The sequence below is a fragment of the Gymnogyps californianus genome, chromosome 4, assembly GCF_018139145.2.
Source record: "Gymnogyps californianus isolate 813 chromosome 4, ASM1813914v2, whole genome shotgun sequence".
NCBI lineage: Eukaryota > Metazoa > Chordata > Aves > Accipitriformes > Cathartidae > Gymnogyps > Gymnogyps californianus.
Genome location: NC_059474.1, coordinates 81,952,830 through 81,971,967, shown reverse-complemented (window position 1 = coordinate 81,971,967; position 19,138 = coordinate 81,952,830). Strand labels below are relative to the sequence as shown.

At 37.1% G+C, this 19,138-nt stretch overlaps 1 protein-coding gene across 2 annotated transcripts in view; it reads left to right on the top strand.

The window, feature by feature from the left end:
• LARP7 (La ribonucleoprotein 7, transcriptional regulator) overlaps positions 1-18,838 on the top strand; it is a 29,158-nt gene extending 10,320 nt beyond the window's left edge. For both annotated transcript variants that reach the window (XM_050896356.1, XM_050896357.1), the window contains exons 6-13: positions 435-543; positions 2,148-2,522; positions 3,611-3,740; positions 6,766-6,923; positions 7,840-7,958; positions 10,775-10,934; positions 13,281-13,372; positions 18,410-18,838. In XM_050896356.1, the coding sequence (XP_050752313.1) occupies positions 435-543; positions 2,148-2,522; positions 3,611-3,740; positions 6,766-6,923; positions 7,840-7,958; positions 10,775-10,934; positions 13,281-13,372; positions 18,410-18,490 (1,224 nt within the window). In that variant the 3' untranslated portion in view covers positions 18,491-18,838. The remainder of the gene's footprint in view (positions 1-434; positions 544-2,147; positions 2,523-3,610; positions 3,741-6,765; positions 6,924-7,839; positions 7,959-10,774; positions 10,935-13,280; positions 13,373-18,409) is intronic.
• The last annotated feature ends 300 nt before the right edge of the window (positions 18,839-19,138 follow it).

Genomic DNA, 19,138 nt, shown 5'->3' with positions numbered 1-19,138 from the left:
CGTTGGCCGCTCTTGGCATCTTTTACAGAAATAGAGAACTCTGTGTAACAGTACAGTGGCTATTAAATTTCATCAGACAAGCATGGTCATACTTAATTTTCTGTATTTAAACTTTCAAATCACATTCAAAAACATTTATGTTTCAATATCATAATGGTAACAGATGCATAAGGGTATCACACTAATAATGTGAAATCAAGCAAGCTCTGCACTTAAAAAGCAACAAACAGCAACAGCAACAACAACAACAGCAACAAACCCACAAAACCCACACCACTGAAAGTACTGAAAGAACAATGTATACCTCTGGAGTCACGGGGGACTATATCTTTCTTGAATGAATATAGGACTGCTGTTTTTAACTTGGATGGAGATTCTTTAAAAAAGAAAATACGATATTTAGTAATGGTGTTTGGATTTTATTTTTTTTTAAGTTTTTGAATAATCCACCAGAAGAAGCGCCGCGGAAACCTGGGATTTTCCCCAAAACAGTAAAGAATAAACCTGTTCCTGCACTGAATACAAGTAACAGCAGTGTAGTAGGTAAGTGTTATTAAGTTATTGGGATCAAGAAACAAACTGTTTTGTGCCTCAACTTCTGAAGAGAGAATTTTGAACTGCTGTGTTACTGCAGTCTAATCTCACATTTCTTAAAAACTTTATAAAAATAAAAATGCATGTTGCTGTTTTTTTGTTGGCCAATGTAGGCTTAAGAATGAAAGTGTAAAACTAAAATATAGTACCTTTCTGCCTTTTTGTTTTCCTGCTTGATAAAGAACTTAATTTCTTTTTTCCTCTGTTGCCAGCTATCACCATTAGTCATTGTTAGGCTGGCAGAGCAGCTTTCAGACTGTACAATAAATCATTATCTAAGCATTTAGCATCAGCAAAAGACAAATTTGACACGGATTGTTTTAAAAATATTTAATATTGAAGGGAAAGATACAGACATAAGAGCAAAATTATACTTAAACGTTAGTGCTGTTCAGGTGAGTTTGTGATCATCTGACATATTTCAGAGCAAACCTTGTGGTATTCTTCTCTCTGCTGAAACTTTCTGTGAGAGAACTATGAAAACAGTGGATTTTTGCCTTTCTTCCTCTTTGGAACTCTTGCTATTTGAGCAGAGCAGTCTATAGCGGAATGAACTTCTTAAAGCGTATTTACAGTTACGCTTACATGATTCATAATTACTCATAAAAACCTGGAGGATATTGCTGAGAAAAGATCCTGAATTCACAGTTGAGCATGTTTCCAATAAATACAATCTACTATAACTTCCAAAGCAGCATCGCAGGATTATGTTGCAACTTTGATCACTGAAACATTTTTCCTTGGTTCTGATGATGTGATACAATTTCCCAGACTTCAGACATCTTCCCATCTTTTTCATAAGCATGATGAATCATATGTTATATTCCATACTGTTATCACTAATTCTTTGTTATGCCAGTAACTATTAGGATAAAAAAAAAAAGCAAAGCAAAACCATGCTTTTTAAACCATGCTTTAAACCCACTCTCTACTGCTTCATCCTGCATCCTGCCTATGACAACTTTGAAGCAAGTAGACAGTATTGAAAATAAAATTTTTTTTTTCACATTGGTTAACATTCTTTAGTAGGCAAATAGTTGTTCATTACATGAATAATGTGATAGATTAATTGGGCTGAGTATCTCCTTTTATTCTCAGAATACGAATCCGCAGTCTTTTTTTATTTTCTTGTCTTTGTTGTTTGGCCTGGAAGGAGGAAGGTCTCCCTTTTCTCAAAGACAAGTAAGGGATGACATAACAAAATGTGCATTTGTTAAGGAGAAGCAAAGAAGTCTAGCTCCTTCCTTTTTAATTTGAGAGCAAGTACTTCAGGAATCCTGTAGTTAAGCTGCCCTTGTGACCCAGAGGTCTTTCTCACTTTGTGAGACTGAGTATTATCTGTGGTTTTTTTTTTTTCCTCTTCTGCTTAAAATGCCTAGAAGGAACTTTGGGACAATGTATCGCATCTCTCCTGTAGTTAGAGATGGCAGAGACAGGCATTTCATTTAACATCCCAGATTATCATGACATGCGGTATTGTGTTTACTTAGGTCAGTTAATCTAATGTAGTTTTTGATCATTGGCAGTTTTAAATATTGTATTTTTTAATACAGAAGAGAAGAAAAAGAAGAAAAAAAAGAAATCCAAAATCAAGAAAGAGAGCAGTGTACAGGCAGCTGTAGAGACAAAGGAATCGAACACGAACACTACAACAGAGCAAGTACCCAAGTCAAAAAGACATAGGACTTCATCGGAGTGTTCAGAAATGGAGGGAACTGGGACTCACAGGCAGCCCTCAAAGAGAGAGAAAAGAAAATGGGACAGAACAGAAAGCTCAGAGGTACCTTGGGAAAGCAGGCCAGGGAAGAGAAAAAGAACCAGCTCTGGAGATGGTGAGACATCAACTCCAAAAGTCAGGAAAACTGTTCAAAAGGATGAAGTTCGTCCTGTGAAAGAGGAAACAACAGAAGCTCCGAAGGACTCCAATGGTAAAGCTTGTTGCATGTCTGTTTAGTATTTTCATGATTTATATGTGTGAATGAAATCAAATGGTAAATGTATCTCTTAGAGGTGAAAAATGGTAGGCTTAGTAATGAGGGAAAAGTCTAGATAAAGAGAAAAGCTTGAGTTAAAAGAAACAGTGTTCTTTGCAATTGATATTGTATTTGTAGTGGCCTAAGAAAATAGGAATTTAATATACTAGAGGGTAACAAGCAAGTGAGGAAAGGGGGGTTGCAAAGAACATGGCTGGAAAGCAACAAGAAGTGTAAGTGTAATCTGTGTAATACAAATGCATTAGTGAACTGACTTTTGGAGGCTAATAGGTTTATAACTTGGATTAAAGATTATTGAGTAAAACTTTCAAGTGCTGATGAAAGATTCAGACACAGAATTTCTGTCTTTTGAAAGACTGAAAACTTAACTGGTGAAAGGTTGTTCTGCTTGGGTCAGTAGGTGAAAAATGGTTGATGTGGTAGAGGCATAACAAGGTCAGTTTAGGAATATGTGATGTTCCCTGCAGTTAAATTTAAACCTGGTAATGAGTCATTCCAAGGAGATAAGCTGCATGGAGAATAGGGAAGAACTTTCAACACTGAAGCAGGTAAACCTCATCAGGAGTAAAAATAGTTCACAAAGAAGTTAATATCAAAGTAAAGTATGGATTAAACAGCCTAGGCAAATGGCGACAGTATAAGAATCTAGATAAGTAAGATTAAAATACAAAAGAAAAAGCTGATGATCCCGGTTTCTTACATGAGATAAGAAAAAAAAGCAATAGCTGGGATTAAAAGCTGCATTGAAATCACATTTGGGTTGACAGGAATCCATGATTAGAGGATAAACTCGGGTAGTTGAGAAAGTGGACTAGAAATAAGTAGTAGGCTCAGATTTTTGTGAAAGGGTTTTCATTCAGATTTGAATCGAAAAACCAGTGTTCGTTAAACTGTTCTTGATAACAAAGTAAATACTATGCCTTTTTATGGAAATATTCAAACAGGCTGTGTTATAATGCCTACATCTTTAAGTATCTGTCAATATTAGAACTAAACATTTTTCTTTGGACTTTTTAATATAGACATTTCTGCAGAAGATGACAAAGATAAAAAAGACACATCCCTTTCAAAATCTAAAAGGAAACATAAGAAAAAACACAAAGAAAGACACAAAATGGGTGAAGAAGTCATTCCACTCAGAGTACTCTCCAAGTAGGTTATGAAACTGATCTGTGTGACTAGCTTACGGTACCTGGTGGATGGGGAGGCATTTACTGTTTAGTTGCTTCATAGCCTTTTTGTAGCATGAGAGCGTTCCATTTCCCATGGTTTCACTGAGCTAATTGATTTTTATTTTCTTTCCTCAGTGGTGGTGATGTGGAGTAATTCCTTTGCCTGTGTAGTGCTGGGCTGGCATAACAAAACCTGCCTTATTAGAAAACTCTTCTTAATTTCAATAATGAACAAAAAAAAGAAAGCAGATCTACTGCTCCTGAGTGAGACCAAGGCTAACAATTCCAGCTTCTTCCATTTGATTTATCCACCATCTCCAGTCCAGGATTAGGCACAGGCTGGGTGCGCTGAGCTTCCTGGTTTGTTCACAAATTATGTAATAAATTCTCGGTGTACTGGGTCTCTTGGCAGTACAACTTTTTACAACAAATTTAGTTTTTTTTGTTCTAGTTTTAACTGCAAAAGGCAGTAGTGATGGCCCTCTGGCCTAATGGTAGCTATTTTTTTAGCTAGCCAACTTTTTGCCTTTCTCCAAACCTCGGGCATTTGGAACATTGTTCTTAGTCTTGTTGCTTTGTGGTACCTAGTTTTAAAATATTTTAAGTGTTTTTTTTTTTAAGTGTGTTAGTGTTTTCCTGGAGTATGCAGTTGTAACAGGAAACTTTTTCAAAGCCACAAGTTTTGCATACTTTATTGAAGTTAAGCATCAAAAATTCAATAATTTCACAATGTTTCCAACCTTTGGAATATTTTAATTCAGACTATTTAAATCTTTGTATGTCTGACAGTCCATCACCATTGCTAAAGTGCAATTCCAATTTTTATACAACAGAGTTGCATATTAGCAACAGTATTAGCCTGTAGCTGAAAAGCTATGTAGAGTTCTGCCTAGAATTGTTCAGCCGCAACAGTGTCTGCAAATCACCAATTTATACCTGGTTCCTCAGCGGTTAATACGTGGACCAAGCCATGCCATTCCAGAAGTTTCAACAAAAATATTCATGCCTCTAGCTGTTGGGCTCTTAGGAGTCACCACAACTAAAACATGGAAGCACTTACTTTTTAGGCATCCAGCAAGTACCTCCATGTTAAAGTAGAGGGGATCCTTGCCATCTTGTGCTATACCGTGATGCAAAATTGTGCTTTATGTTTAACACAGAGGCCATGTGCATTGCAAATACATCTTTCGTTTTGGTATCTGTTTTGATATATTTCCTAGGAAGAGGGAAGTGTTCAGTTGAGGAAAAGGATTCACCATCACTAAAACATGGAAGCACTTACTATTCAGGAACAAAGCAAGTACATCCACATTTAAGTTGTGGGGGTCCTTAAGTGGAGACACTAATAATAACAAAAACTAAAAGAAAAAAAAAGCATGGTATATACAGAGTTCCGATAATGCAATAAAAAACCACATACACGTATATTACTGTAAGTAGGCTTTTTTGAGCTGTAGCTAATTTCTAGAAACGCGTTCAGGAACAGTAGGATCCACCGCCACTGAAACATGGAAGCACTTACTTTTTTAGGCAGCAGGTACCTCCATGTTAAAGCGAAGGGAGTCCTTTAAAATTCAAAAATTGCTTCAAATTCTTTGAACATACAGGCCACTAAAAATTGTCTTGTTCAGTAACACTTATGGTTTTAGTTCTTGTTGGAGAAGCATGCCTTCCATCTGCTTACAGCCAAAATTCTTCATTTTTCTTTTCCCGGTTCTAAAAATCTTCCGACTGAAGGTTTAGACAAAAAAGAAAAATCCTGGATGGTATTTCAGTATTGCGATCAGGATTCACCTCTACTAAAACATGGAAGCACTTACTTTTTTTAAATCACAGAAAGCACCTCCATGTTAAAGTAAAAGGGGTCCACAAAAAACGGTAGTTATCAGCGATGCTTGTATTCTTCCACTGAGATTCTGAGACCACTGCATCAAATACAGAGGAAGAGTTTTAAATTTTAGTTAACTGTACCAAAGGGGGGGAAAAAAGTTTTAAAAGAGCATAAGCATTGCAAATACTTGCCTGACTCATTCCCCATGGTCTTCTCTTCCTTGGAGTCAAGTTAACAACAAGTACCTCCTTGAGCTTGTATTTATACCATACCTTGCTATGGAATGGTGTTGCCTTTTTATCTCTAAGAATCATTACGTGGGTCTTTTGTTATTTTAATGTCTTTGCTCTGTTGAGAATGTATGATCCTGGGTGAGTCTGGATGCTTTTTTGAAGTATACAGTTGTCAATGTTAACAGCTAAAACCATTACCACAAGATATCCTCCTCTTTAAAAATCCTCTATCAGCTTGTTTGATAGCACAGATTAGGGTAACAATGAGTCGTTCTCACAGTGGCACTATAGGCATTGTGTTTCTGTGGAGCAAAGCTCTGGCTGTTTGCAGAAACATCTCCATGTTAAATGTATGTAAATACATAAATTGCTTCCATGTGGTGGTATTTTTTAACCAAAATGCATTTGAATAGTAAGGAATGTTCTTATCTCAGTAGGTTTTTGGTGAGTTTAACCAGTTGTTGATTTTCCATCAATGATTTTTCTAGAAAATAAATGAATGATTCTTAATATAGTAACACAGGAGAGGGTTCACTGAACTAATTCAGTGAATTCAGAGTTCACTGTCTCTGAATTAACTCTGAATTTAGTGCCTATGTTTTGTGTAGTTCCAGTAAAAAACACAGTTTACCAAGCTGTTCTGTATGCTTTCTGAATACGTAAAACAAATTTGGGAGTCACTCTATTTGAATGATAGGTTGATCTTGTTAGAACTTGCCTGGAATATTAAAAGCTAAAGCAAAAAAATAAAAATGCAGGTACTTACAAGGCTTAATTTGACCTAAGTGCAGGGAGATCTCTAATGGTAAGAATGGTCTGCACTGCTCACCAAGTTCAGCTTAAGCTATTTGTAAACTGTTTTGTCTTAAGTTGTGACTGAGTTTCTGAATGCTATTTTCTTGTTTACAACTGACATCCCATGCCTGTGTTGCCGCTTATAGGACCGAATGGATGGATTTGAAGCAAGAATATTTGGCCCTTCAAAAAGCCAGTATGGCCTCCTTAAAGAAAACAATGTCTCAAATCAAAGTTGAGCCTGTGGGAGAGATGGAAACGGAATCTTGTGCACAGAAAAAGCCTCAATCTGAAAATGACAAATGTAATCCTGTTTGTGATGTTTTTTGTCTTGTTTTCTTCATGGTTCTAGTACACAGACATAAGTGATTTAAGACACTGCTCCTCCAGAAACACTGCAAAATGGTTTTATTTTCTATAATGCTGCTGCTTTCTTTGAATGCCAAATGTTATTAAAAACAACCACCCCTCATTTAGATAGATTTGGGACTAAGGAATTTTGTAAGTAAAGGCTAAACAAGTAATTTCAGCATATTCCAGTAGCACTTCTTAAGCTTAAGGATCTTTTTAGGTAATTGTAATTATAAAAGCCTCAGAGAGGTAAATCAAGAATCAGCTTTTTTGATGATGTAACTTGGGCCCGATTTGCTTAGCGATTTACAAAACCGTTTCTCTAAGTAAAGCATTCAAAAAATGGCTTGCAATTGGGTTTTGTCAGCTTTATGGTTAAGAGTAGCTTTGTAATTATGTCCTCTTAGTGAAATTTCTACATTTTTTGGAGCTAGAATTGGTCTTTTTTGCTCTGGATCCTCTGTACTTCTCTTCACTAACTTGAATACTGACATTTCAATGCCTGTCTGCTTATTTTTAATCACTCTAGAACTGAGGGTTCAACTATTAACTGTAATCAATAGAATATAAAATAGTCCTATAAGAAGACCCTGTAGGCTGTAAAAACTTCTCTAAGACTCTTCTTGGAGGTATTTTCTTTTTCCTTTTTTTTTTTACTCACATTGACTTTACCTTGTGAACAGTCTTGATCCTAGATTTAAAACAAAAAAAAGACTTAATCTGAAGTAGCAGTATTTGATGCCCCTTGTTTCATTTCTTGTGTACATCACGTTGCTTATGTGCTTTCATAGCATCTTTAGTTTGTCAAACTAATAAATGTAAAAACTTTCTTTTTCTTCTCTCTCCCCCTCCGTTTTTAAATTGACCAGCCACCAGTGAAGATTCTGCCCCTCCTGCCAAGGCTAACACAATGGGGCCCCAGTTCGTGAGTGGAGTAATTGTGAAGATCATTAGCACTGAGCCCCTGCCGGGCAGGAAGCAGATCAAGGTAATGCCTTTGTAACCTCAGGGTAGCTGTTAGCCTTTCCTCTTACAGTGCCCCCCAAATGTTTGAATATGGAATACCATTTAAACAAGTCTTACTGTTTTTTTTTTTTTAATTTGTTTGGCCAGTAGCTGTGTACAGATTCTTCTCTAGTACCTGTTAATGGCAGATTTTGCAGCGGCAAAATAAAGAGAATCTTTCAAAGCAAAAATTAGCCGTTAGAGTGCTTCAAGCAACCTCAAGTTTATAATGAAAATAATGACAAAAATAAATAATGCTCTAGAGGATGACTAGTTCTTTCCAGTTTAAAAAGGGAAGTTGAAGACAAAGTGGGTGCAGTGTTCTGTATTTGTCATGGTGCCAGTCATTCTGGCACAATTCAGATCAAGAAATCCGTGCCAGTTTATTGGGGTATTTACCATTAACAGGAATTTGGGGGCAAGAAAATGTTCTATGGATGAGAAAACAATTGTCTTTTTTCCAGTAAGAAATTCACAATTCCAAAAACTCGAGGTCAGTGAGAGTGACAGCAGTAGATCTTGTCCAGTAATTCATTGACCCATTTCTTTCTTTTCTTTTTTTTTTTCCTTTCCCCCTGTGGCAAGTGCTCTTTTTTCTCAATTTTAAAAAAGTGGTTAGGATAACTTAAATTTCGTTTCACGTCATGATATGAAAGTTACACATGTTAAGTAGAATTTTTTTCTTTTAAGGAAAACAGCAGTTTTAAGCTGCATCCTTTTAAAATGGAAATATTGAAAGTTTTCCAAAGGAAATAACAGGCTTTTTCCAGATACTGAGTTTTCCATGAATGTGACACAGGACATTTTCTTTCACAAATTGCACTTTTGGATGAATAACAACTGGAAAGAATTTGAACAACTTGAACTCATGTTGTAATAAATATTCAGACCACTCAGGACAATGAGAGAACGGTTCAAAATCTGAGTTTTGAGGTGACCTATCAAACTACCTATATTTATAACTGACTAGTACATTTGAAGTCACTGGCTGCTTGCAAGCGTGTGAAGTTTAGTGTGTGCATAAAGTTAAGCAAGATGAGAGACGTCTCTCTCTCTGAAAACAAACTGATGATAGGGTTTCAACTTAATCAGTCTTATCAGCCTAGGTATATTTGTAGGCAGTTGTTTGAGTGCTGGAGACACTGAGAGAATGTAGTAGTTGTCACTGTAGCGTTTCAGGGCCCCTTTGACTGCAGTATACACCTTACTGTGTTAAGTTTGTGCCACAACTTAACATATTGTGGTCAGGAGGTAAGCTTACTGTTTCCGCAATAGCTAAAAACAAACTTAGTTTGGTATTTCCAGTTATTTTGGTTTAGTTTCAGGGAAGTGTTTCAGGGAAAACTAATGTTTTGTGAAAGTAAAGGAGGACAAAACAAGATTGAGATGGTCTTTGCCATTATTTGTATGTCTTTGGTTCCCATAACAAGTAGATAGGCAAAATATTTTACAAAATGTTAGGAAACAAATAAGGTTTTTACGGAGACATATAATTGCAGAATACAGCTGTAGTTGGAAGAAGCAATAATCTTTAGGGTGCACCAGCTCTTTTTCGGGTCAGCAGTAGAAGCTGCAAACTGGACTCTACACTTACTGGGTTTTTCTGGCCGTACTAGTTGCTTTTATGAAAGGTGTAACTATGTGACAAAACCTCGCTTTACCTGTGTTCCTGGACTGTCATAGCTATAGCAAACACTGTCACAAAGGAATGCATCTAGGGTTTTTTCCTTAATAAACTTCCAGAATTGATCTGTGTTTCTGATTGTGTGGCAGGCTTAATTACCTACACCCACTGGAAAGATCTTTGCAAAGTAGTTTTAATATTATTTTGATGTTTTAATTTTTTACTTCACTACTTCCATATTTTGCTATTAAGGCACTTCACAGAGATCATAACATTTGCCAACTCCAGTAAACTGTTTGAGTCATTGTGGTTTTCCATGTAAGCAGGACTTTGGGATACCAGAATTAAGAGTGGAACGTAGCTTTGGTTGGCTCTCAAATGATCTCAGCAGCATTGGCACTTAATTTTTGTTTTAAGGCTGTCCTTGGTAGTGGAGGGTTAAAAGCTGTGTGTAATTCTTGAATAGAAGCATCTTACTTGAGCTGCCTGCTGTGAACAAAATTGACTAGGAATGTGTGGTCTTAGTTAATTTCCCTAACAGCAGGTATTGCAAGTGAAGTACTTCATCTGAAAGAGCATGTGTGACTCTTCTCCCTTCAGCTGTCAGTGAAAATTTTCAGGCAGAGGTCACTTCATAAAGATAGGAAGGGTTGGTTTACTACTACTCATTTCTCAAATAATCTGCCGTGAATGAGCTTGCTTTTATGTATTTCATGCATAGAATGAAGTTAGATATTTTTCTGTTGGACCGACATATATTAATATTATAGTCCACAAATAATTTTTCTTTTTAAAAAAAGTCCATACAGATACAGTATTGAAATAAATGGATAATTAGTGATGCTCCATTAGTAAAATTATTCTTATGCAAAAAAAAAAAATCTTTGGGAATTACTGCTTTAAATTTGTTCTTGGAGGGCAGGATCAGAGATAAATAGATGTTGTAGGCTCATAAATCAGAATTCAGTTATAACATTCTTGGGAAAATTTATTAATTAAAAACTATTTGACAAGAGATTCATTGGTTAACTGAAAAAGTTCAGTTATTGCCGCCTACTTCATGACCTTCTTGAAAATGTCAGTGATCTACAAATCGTCAAAAAGTCACTCTTTTTTTTAATATTCTTTTTTTAAAGTCTGGTTTATGGTCTGTGTTCTCTCACATGCTTTGATAGGATGCCTTGGCAGTGCTGGCTGATGTCGCTTATGTTGACATGCTGGAGGGAGACACAGAATGTCATGTCCGTTTTAAAACTCCTGAGGATGCACAGATTGTCATGAAATCATACAAAGAAATACAGATCAAAAACAACTGGAAATTCGAGGTTCTCACTGGTAAGACTTCTTTTTTTAATGGTAGTACAGGAGAAGACAACTACTGTGAAAAGGGTTGTATCGCATAGTAGCTTTATGGATATATTTAGATATCTTGCTTGGGGAAAAGACTGCATTTTTTTTTTTCTGGGAGTCCTCTCATTTTGCTATTATAGTGAAATTGGTAAAACAGTAAGGGTTTTTATGCCGCTGTTCAGAGCAAAATAATGGTTTTGCTTGCCTTTGTCAACTTAATTCTGTTCTTTTGAGATTGATTTATTTATGTCACTTTTAGTGGCAGTGGACTATAGAACTTAATTCACATTTCAGCTTTATGGATATAACATTCTGATGATGCAGAATAACTTAAAATGAAGATTTTCTTGAAAGTACTGAACTTATGTGTGAAATAACAGGACAAGGATCTAACAGCATGGATATGCTTACAGTGGTTTTAGCACTTGGCTTCTAATTAATCTTTCTTTTTTTCAGGAAGTTGAATAACTTATGCCAGAGTAATGCCTTTTTTAAATTGTATTTACACTAAAATTTTTACTGGCTTACTTTGGAACTTCATCCTAATGGGTGTTATTTTTTTCTGAAATTACTCTCCTGTTCTAAATTTGTATCTTGTATTAGATTGGACTAGTCTTCCAAGTGTAGAGAAACCTCTTTATGGAAGTTAGAAGAAGGGGGGAGGGGGGAAGTATCTCAAACTTTGTTACAGTATTCATAAAACTTGTAAATTCTAGATGTGCGCTAAAAACCTAAATGTGCAAAAAACAGGTAAAACAATCCAGATGAGATTCTCTCATCTGTGTATTTAAATGTTACCACACTCCTGCACAGATCCTCACATAAGGCCCAGTTCCGTGCATGCAGGGATGTAAACCCTCATAAATGTCAATTAAGGATTGCAGAAGGAAGAGCTATAATGGAAGCATCAACCTTCATAATATCAAAGTTAATTAAAGTTTGAGACTCACTGAATGCTGCTAATGTTATTTGGAGATTTGTCTCCATATTGTTCTGTGTTCCAGAGATCCAGAAACAACTTGAAATATGGCATTTTACAGCTGTGTGTGTATTTGTCTCTGGTTTTGTATCCTTATGTAAAAGTGTAGTAGTAGATTGGGAGTAAGTACGACATTGTATGAGCGTTCCATTCATAGTCTTAAGATTATTTTTTTTTTTCAAACTGGCTCATTGAAATGAGAATGGAAAGGCTTCTGAAGAATGCAGAAGCGACTCACAGTAAGGATTTCAGCTCTTCTTGGTGGCATTAAGGTGAATACAGAGAATAAGAATAAGGAAAGAGTCTTTAATGCTCCCTACTGTAGGGACTAAAGCTTTCCCAGTAATATTTTACTTTTTAGAACTTGACTTTGACTAAATGTCTTCAGTTTTTCATCTGACAAGATAGTAAACATCTATGGTAATGTTTAGATGTTATTGTGATTGAATGTATAAATAATGCTGTTAAAATGTATGCAAAATTGGTTCTCAGAATTATTAATTCCATAACTTTTGAGGGAATGTTTTCCAAGATCACTTGGAAACTTCCCTGTAACTGAAGATTTCCCATGAGACCGTACAATGTTACATCACAAAAATCCTGTCATGATAGTTACAGCACAAACCAGAGGAAACAGTGGCAAACTGCTTCTTACGCAAAACAGCTGCTGAAAAAAGCTGCAAAATTATTTCCTCTCATATTGCCCCCATGTTCAAATATTTCTAACTGCCCATGAAGTCCCCGGGGTTTGCTTATAACAATGGTTTTGATAAAATAATCTCAGTCATTCTTACAGTAATTTTTTCTTTTTTCTGGTTGATAGTTTGAAATTAGTCAGAGGCTGAGTACATCAGTAAATCAAAGGCCCTCCGAGTGCTATGGTGAAACTTTAGCTAAAACTGAGCTCCTTCTGCTAATTACATGTGGAGAGTGGTGTTTGCATATTTCCTCAGTTCTTCTTGTTAAGTTTATAAAACTCCTTGCTCAGGAAAACTTAGATACCTTGGCAATCCAGTCCTAAAGTTAATAAAATGCATAGGACCTTGACTGAGGTCCTGTCCAGCTCATGTGAACAGAGTCCCCAGTGTCAGCTTTAAGCTTCTTCGGACGGGGTTTTTCTTTTCTTTGTTTACCTCGGTGTGTGTTGGTCAGATGTTGCAATACTGTATGACTTCTCTGACTATGAAATTTAAGACTGATGGGGAAATACTTGTTAGGTTTCCCTAACAGGTATTTTCACATGTGTTTACCTTAGTTAGAAAAGATTCCTTCTCATCACAGTCTGAAAACACTGCATCCATTTGTATTGAATACTTTTATTCATGTACTGTAATGTTAATTTGTTTTTCAAGGTGATCATGAACAACGTTACTGGCAGAAGATTTTAGTGGACAGACAAGCTAAACTTAACCAGCCTCGAGAAAAGAAGCGGGGTACTGAGAAGGTAATCTGCAAGTCATTTTTTTTGCTGTACAGCCATGGTCAAAAACGTGACTCTGTTTCTGTGTAGGTCTACATTTTTTGATACTTCAACATTTGGCTCTGTATTTAATCCAGTTAAATCACTTTCTACTGACTTTGCAGGAGAGTTTTACAGCCACAAAATAGAGAACGTGTGGCTGTCCTGGTCCAATTGCCAAATGCAAGGCTTGTCTTTATGGAGACAATCAGAGAAAGTTAAGCCCATGACTAAAGGCATGAAGTTAATTTGTAAGCTGGATTTCCTTTAAAACCCTTCCTGGATGAGTTCATTAAAAAGTTAAGTAGTCTTGATTTGCTCTAGTGTGATAAAGTCTAGTGCTTTAGTCCCTAATATGATAAAGAAAATGGTTTTCTTCAGAATGGATCTCTTTTTTTCCTCTCAATTTACACAATTTTTTTAGTGTATAGTTCTGTGCTATGGTGAACGCTGGTGTGTTCCTAGTGTAGTCGAGAGTCTATGCACCAGTGTGTCTATGTTCTGATCTAGACAAATCTGAATGCCTCTGCGAGCATCCGTAGCTGAGCAGCTTCCAGACCAAAACTGCCTCCCATCTAGTGAAACTTCCTTCCAGCCTTGACCTTGGTGTGCCCATCAGGCCGCAGTGTTGAGGGGGTGTTGCAATGAACTTGCAGGCTGCAGTTCCACTCCTGCCCCAGAAGATCCTTCCAGGCATGAAAGGTTCTTGATTAAGCCAGTCAGATCCTTTACCTGACAGAGAGGAGCCAAAGAGTATTTCACAGACGTTTTATTGCTAGGTTTACTTCACACACATTGCAGATAAGGTTTCTGAGTTGGCTTTAACCTGAATCTTTACGTTGTTGCTTGCAAAACTTCAAAATCATCTGACTTTAATTATTTGCTGGTGACTTTGGAGACTTTTTGTTTCCTAGACGCTCCAGTGATGCACATAACACCAAAAATTTCATAGTTGTTCCCTATATAATTGAAAAGAAATATTACATTGACCTAAAGGAACACCAGTTGTACAGGTCAAAACCTTGTCTTGTACAAGGCATATTTTGCATGTATTATCTTGTTTGTCTAAATGTTCTTTCAGAGATCCCGTAGACTAATGAATCTAGTCCTTTTAAACAAAGGTGTGCGTAAAGAATTTCCGCAAATGACTAATTTAATTTTCTTAAAAGCATAAAAAGGGCATTGGCTCTAGCCATTACTCTTTAATATAAGCAGTAGAGGAATGTGAAAACTGTACAGCTTTAGAGCCTTTTACTGAGTGCTGCCAGGTTTTTTCAATTTTTTTAAATGTACTTTTACTTTTTGAAACAAAGGGTGCCAGTGGCACCTTTGACTTTAATTTGGATTGTAGGTGCCCAGCTCTCAAGTTTCTGTTCTCCATCTTTTGAAGATTGGTATTTGTTGACCAAACTGGTGTAAATTGGCCAGTAACGTACCTCATCTAGGCTTGCAAATATAAACTGTCTCAGTTCTGCCTAACAATAGCAGCAGCAAGGATGCAAACCCCTGCTCCTCCCCCTTACCCATCACCTTGCAACACTGGGAGGTGTTAACTTCAAAGCTTAGTGAATACTATTTAAATGCTAACACTGTTAAGCAAAACATCAAGAAAAGAATGCCTCGCTGTAGTCAATAACTCTTAACCCTCTCGTTACTTTTTGACAGTCTGTATTCCGGAAATATAGACTGATAGTAGGAAAAAGTGTTTCTTTCTCTGTTCATTAATATTAATTTTAATCTTGTATTTGAAAATTCTTCCAAAGTACTCACAAGTTGACTTCTTTTGAAGGTCACAATAAAAGGAAGGAAAAAAGTAATATGATGATTCATAATTAAACATGTACAGCTGAATATGCCATTAGTTTATCTTTCTTGTAAAGATCTATTCTGTTAAAGGTTTTAAAATCCCTTACAAGATCTCTTTCAAGATAAGCATTTGCCTATTAGCTGTTTCATACTTCTAATAAAGACAGCATCTTATACTTTTTTTTTTCAATTAGTGTTTAGGCTTAAAAGTTACATTCATACAAGCTATATAGCTGCAGTGCTGTCAGTGTATCTGTAGTAATAATGAACATACATATTGTTGCATGGACTGCATCACATTACAGGCAGTACACACTAACAGAGCACAGAGATGCTTTTGAATGTAACTTTAGGCAGTTTCTTTTCCATGTGTTCTAAAAAGTATAGGCTTACTTGGCTTTCCTGCAATGGGTCCTGTGGCAGGCCAGGATAAAGGTTAATGATCACTTCAGCAGAAGGTTTCTGGTGTAATGCCTTCCCCCTTCCCCCCCCCCCCCCCCCCCCCCCCCCCCCCCCCCCCCCCCCCCCCCCCCCCCCCCAAAAAAAAAGGTGGTAGAGATTTTACTTTCTCTGGCATAGTTCTTAGAATAAACTAAATGTCCATAATAGACTAGATATCCCAAGGTTCCTCATAACTTGTGACTAATGCCTAACCATCCTTTGGAGTTAAAAAGGCGTTCACTGTCAGACTTTTCCCCCAGGCCTGGTCGTTCATTGTCACCTCCATGCTCCCTTCTGCTGCCCCTTCCAAATCCATGTTCTCTTTAGTCTGTTGTTCAACTGCACGATAAAACAACCTTAGTGATTTAGTGATAGGGATTAAAAACCTTGCCAGAACTGTTTCTTGAGGGCAGTGCCAGTTTATGCAGACCTAAAGCAATTCATCAGTCTGCAGCCTTAAACTTTCTAGGCTGATTAAAGTCTTCTGTTCACAAAGCAAAGGTATGAGTGCCTGCGAGCTTTCCCCTTGGGTACTTGTCTTCTGGGGGGAGGTGCTGCTGAACCTAGTTTACACCTTGTACACCCCCTTACACAGAAGGAAAGGAGGAAGTTTAAGAGGGTGGGAGTGGTGGGTAGAAGTGAAAGGCATTTGGTGAGGAAGTGCGAATTGGGTATTTGTGAAGGGTGGAATAATTTGCAGAATATATGGGAAAGGAGGATAGTGGGAATGCCTGGGCACAGCCCACACTATTCTCTTCTGATTATGCCTGAGGCTCAGGGGCTGTGTCCTTGCAAGACTGACCAGTTCCCTGTCTGTGCGTGGTGGGGAGAGGTCCTGCTCCAGAGCACAAATAAGCCCCTTTACTTGGTTCTCTGAAGTTGGTATCTCTGGAAGGGCTGGGTACCTGTTTGGAGACATGAATAGTGGTGTGCTTAGAAGTAGGTGCTGATACTGGATTGATTAGCTGAAAATGGGAATCCTTGAGGCCTCTTGCAAATTCTGAGGTGCTGGTATAGAAACACTCACTGATATGAACTGGATATTTCGCATCTTAGAGCTTTCCTTCCAGTGTTTGTGATTCTCCATTCCATATGTTGAACGAATGAGCCACTGTACTCCTCGCTTCTTTTGAAGAGTTTCTCTTTTAACCCATTTTTCAGATACCAGAGAGTAAAAGTAGCTCTTAGTTACATCTTTAGATAAATTTTCTTTCTGGAGAATGGTTGAGCAAGTCATCTCCCAGAACTTATGGTCTGATGCTGTTGAGAAGGTGTTAAGGATTGCAATCAAGTTAAATGCTGGGGGTTGCAGGAGGACTGTGGTAGTGTAATTACATTGCAGCACAGCAAACAATGCATCCGTGCAACGTCAGTGTAGAGTGTAATGCCTGACTGCCATAATCAGTGCAGCAGCATACCTTGCACTTCCATGCAATGCCTGACTGCCATAATCAGTGCAGCAGCATACCTTGCACTTCCATGCTGTGTACAAGATGCAGTGTCTGCAGGACATAGCTGTGACCACAGTCATACGGATAAATAGTAAATAATTTGATTTATATGTGAAGCTTTTCGAATCTAGCAAACTCTTTACTGGACTGCCTGGTGAGCAAGTGCCCCTTTACCTCAGCACCAGCTGATATGTTTTAGTAGTCTCCATCAGATAAGTTAATGTGGATTTATGCTGGTGTGTTACAGATGTGCCTAGATTCACAGGAGTTTCCTGCTTTCTCACTTTTTATTCAGATTAGGCAGCCTGTCTTGTTCCCTGCATTTTGTTTTATTATTTTTTTAAATCTTATTCATGTAACAGTTACCTCATGAGCTCTTGCTTATGATTAAGGAATCTTAGTGGGGCATCGCAGTAACAAAGCTCGTACCTTTGCTTTTGGGTATTTGTATGACTTTTTTGCCGTACTGTGGTTAAATCTGTGAATGTTCTAGTATGGATGTTTTAAAAACAAGTATGCTTTTAACGTGGTTCTCAGTGTTTTTTTTTCTGCCTGAAGACACAGTACACAGAAGTTGAAAATTAGCAGGTTAGTTATGTTCCGCAAGAGCATTTCTCATACCTCTGTGCTGGGAGCAGCTAACCAGGTACCTTAGTAATTTAGGCAATCTGCCTAAAATGCAACTGAAAACAAACAAATCCCTGGTCAGACAGGGTTTTGAGTTAGGGGTTCCTAGCATCAGTGTTCCTCCAAACTGCACTGTTATTTTTTGAGATTTATTCTCTGCAGGCTTGTGATACGTATTGTTCTGTTTTCCCAGCCTGAAGGATGGCCCCCATCTGGATTTCAGTGGTTTTGTTTCTTTGCTAACTGAGTGTGAAAAATGATACAATATTCCTAAGGCATTTTTTATGGTCTGACCTTGTTTTTCTTACATCAGTAACAGCATGAATCCAATAAAAGGATAGGGTTTTTTTTAACTTGGTGTATGAGACTGTGTGTTGGGATTTTTGAAGCTGTAGTTTTGTTCTCTTCAGCCATGTTGGGAGGAAGAAGGGATGGAGTGAAAGATGCTGCATTGTCCAGAGATTGAAGAGATGCCTTACTATTTTTGATGGTTCTGAGGCAATACTGAAATAAATTATATCAGGGCTGCTTTAACTTATTTTTTTGTCAGATGTACAGGTTAGCTCAGCAGTTCAAAGATGAGCTTTTTCTTATGCAGTTTGGTAAATCAGTGAATAATATATTCATGATTGTGGGATAAAATCATAACAATATAATTTTCCTCTAATCTTTGCTACAATATTTTTCCTGTTTGCAGTTGATTGCTAAAGCTGAAAGAATGAGACTTGAAAAGACTCAACAAACAAGTAAACATATTCGCTTCACTGAAGATAACTAACCAAGACTGATTGTGATCTTGAAAGTGAACTAGGTGATTAAAAAAAACAACAACAAAACAATGGAAAACAAACCCCACAAACACCACTGCTTACAGCAACTAAACCGTTTTTAAGATGGCATCAAAACCTGGTCCGTTTGATTCATAATTCTGCAGACTGCAAGTATGAAGATTGTTCTGAATCCCATTTTTAAATAGGCTGAATGTTTACTGCTTCTGAGCCTTTAGGTAAAGCTTTCTGGAAAAAATGTATTAAGAGATCTTGCTTTAGTTCACTTCTGTTTTGGTTTTTTTTGTATGTTGAAGTTTTATACACTAGGTTATGAAATAAAATGCTTGAAATTTTCAGTTGTGCATCTCTAATTCTTCAGTCTGCTTTATGACACTATAAATAAATAATAAAACTGGTTAATGCTAAATAAACCTCTCTAGGCCTCTGTTTAGTCCATGAGACTGTTAAAAATACAGTAGAATGACTATATAACCTTCCATGTGTTTTAAAGTGGCTAGGACTGTCAGAAAATCTGTCATTGACAAGTCTGGAAGAAAATTTACTTGCATGAAGTGCACACTAAACTGAATTTAGACTTTTTTTTTTAGAAGAATCTTCGGGGGAAGAAATAAGAAAACCTTTGTTTGTTACATCTG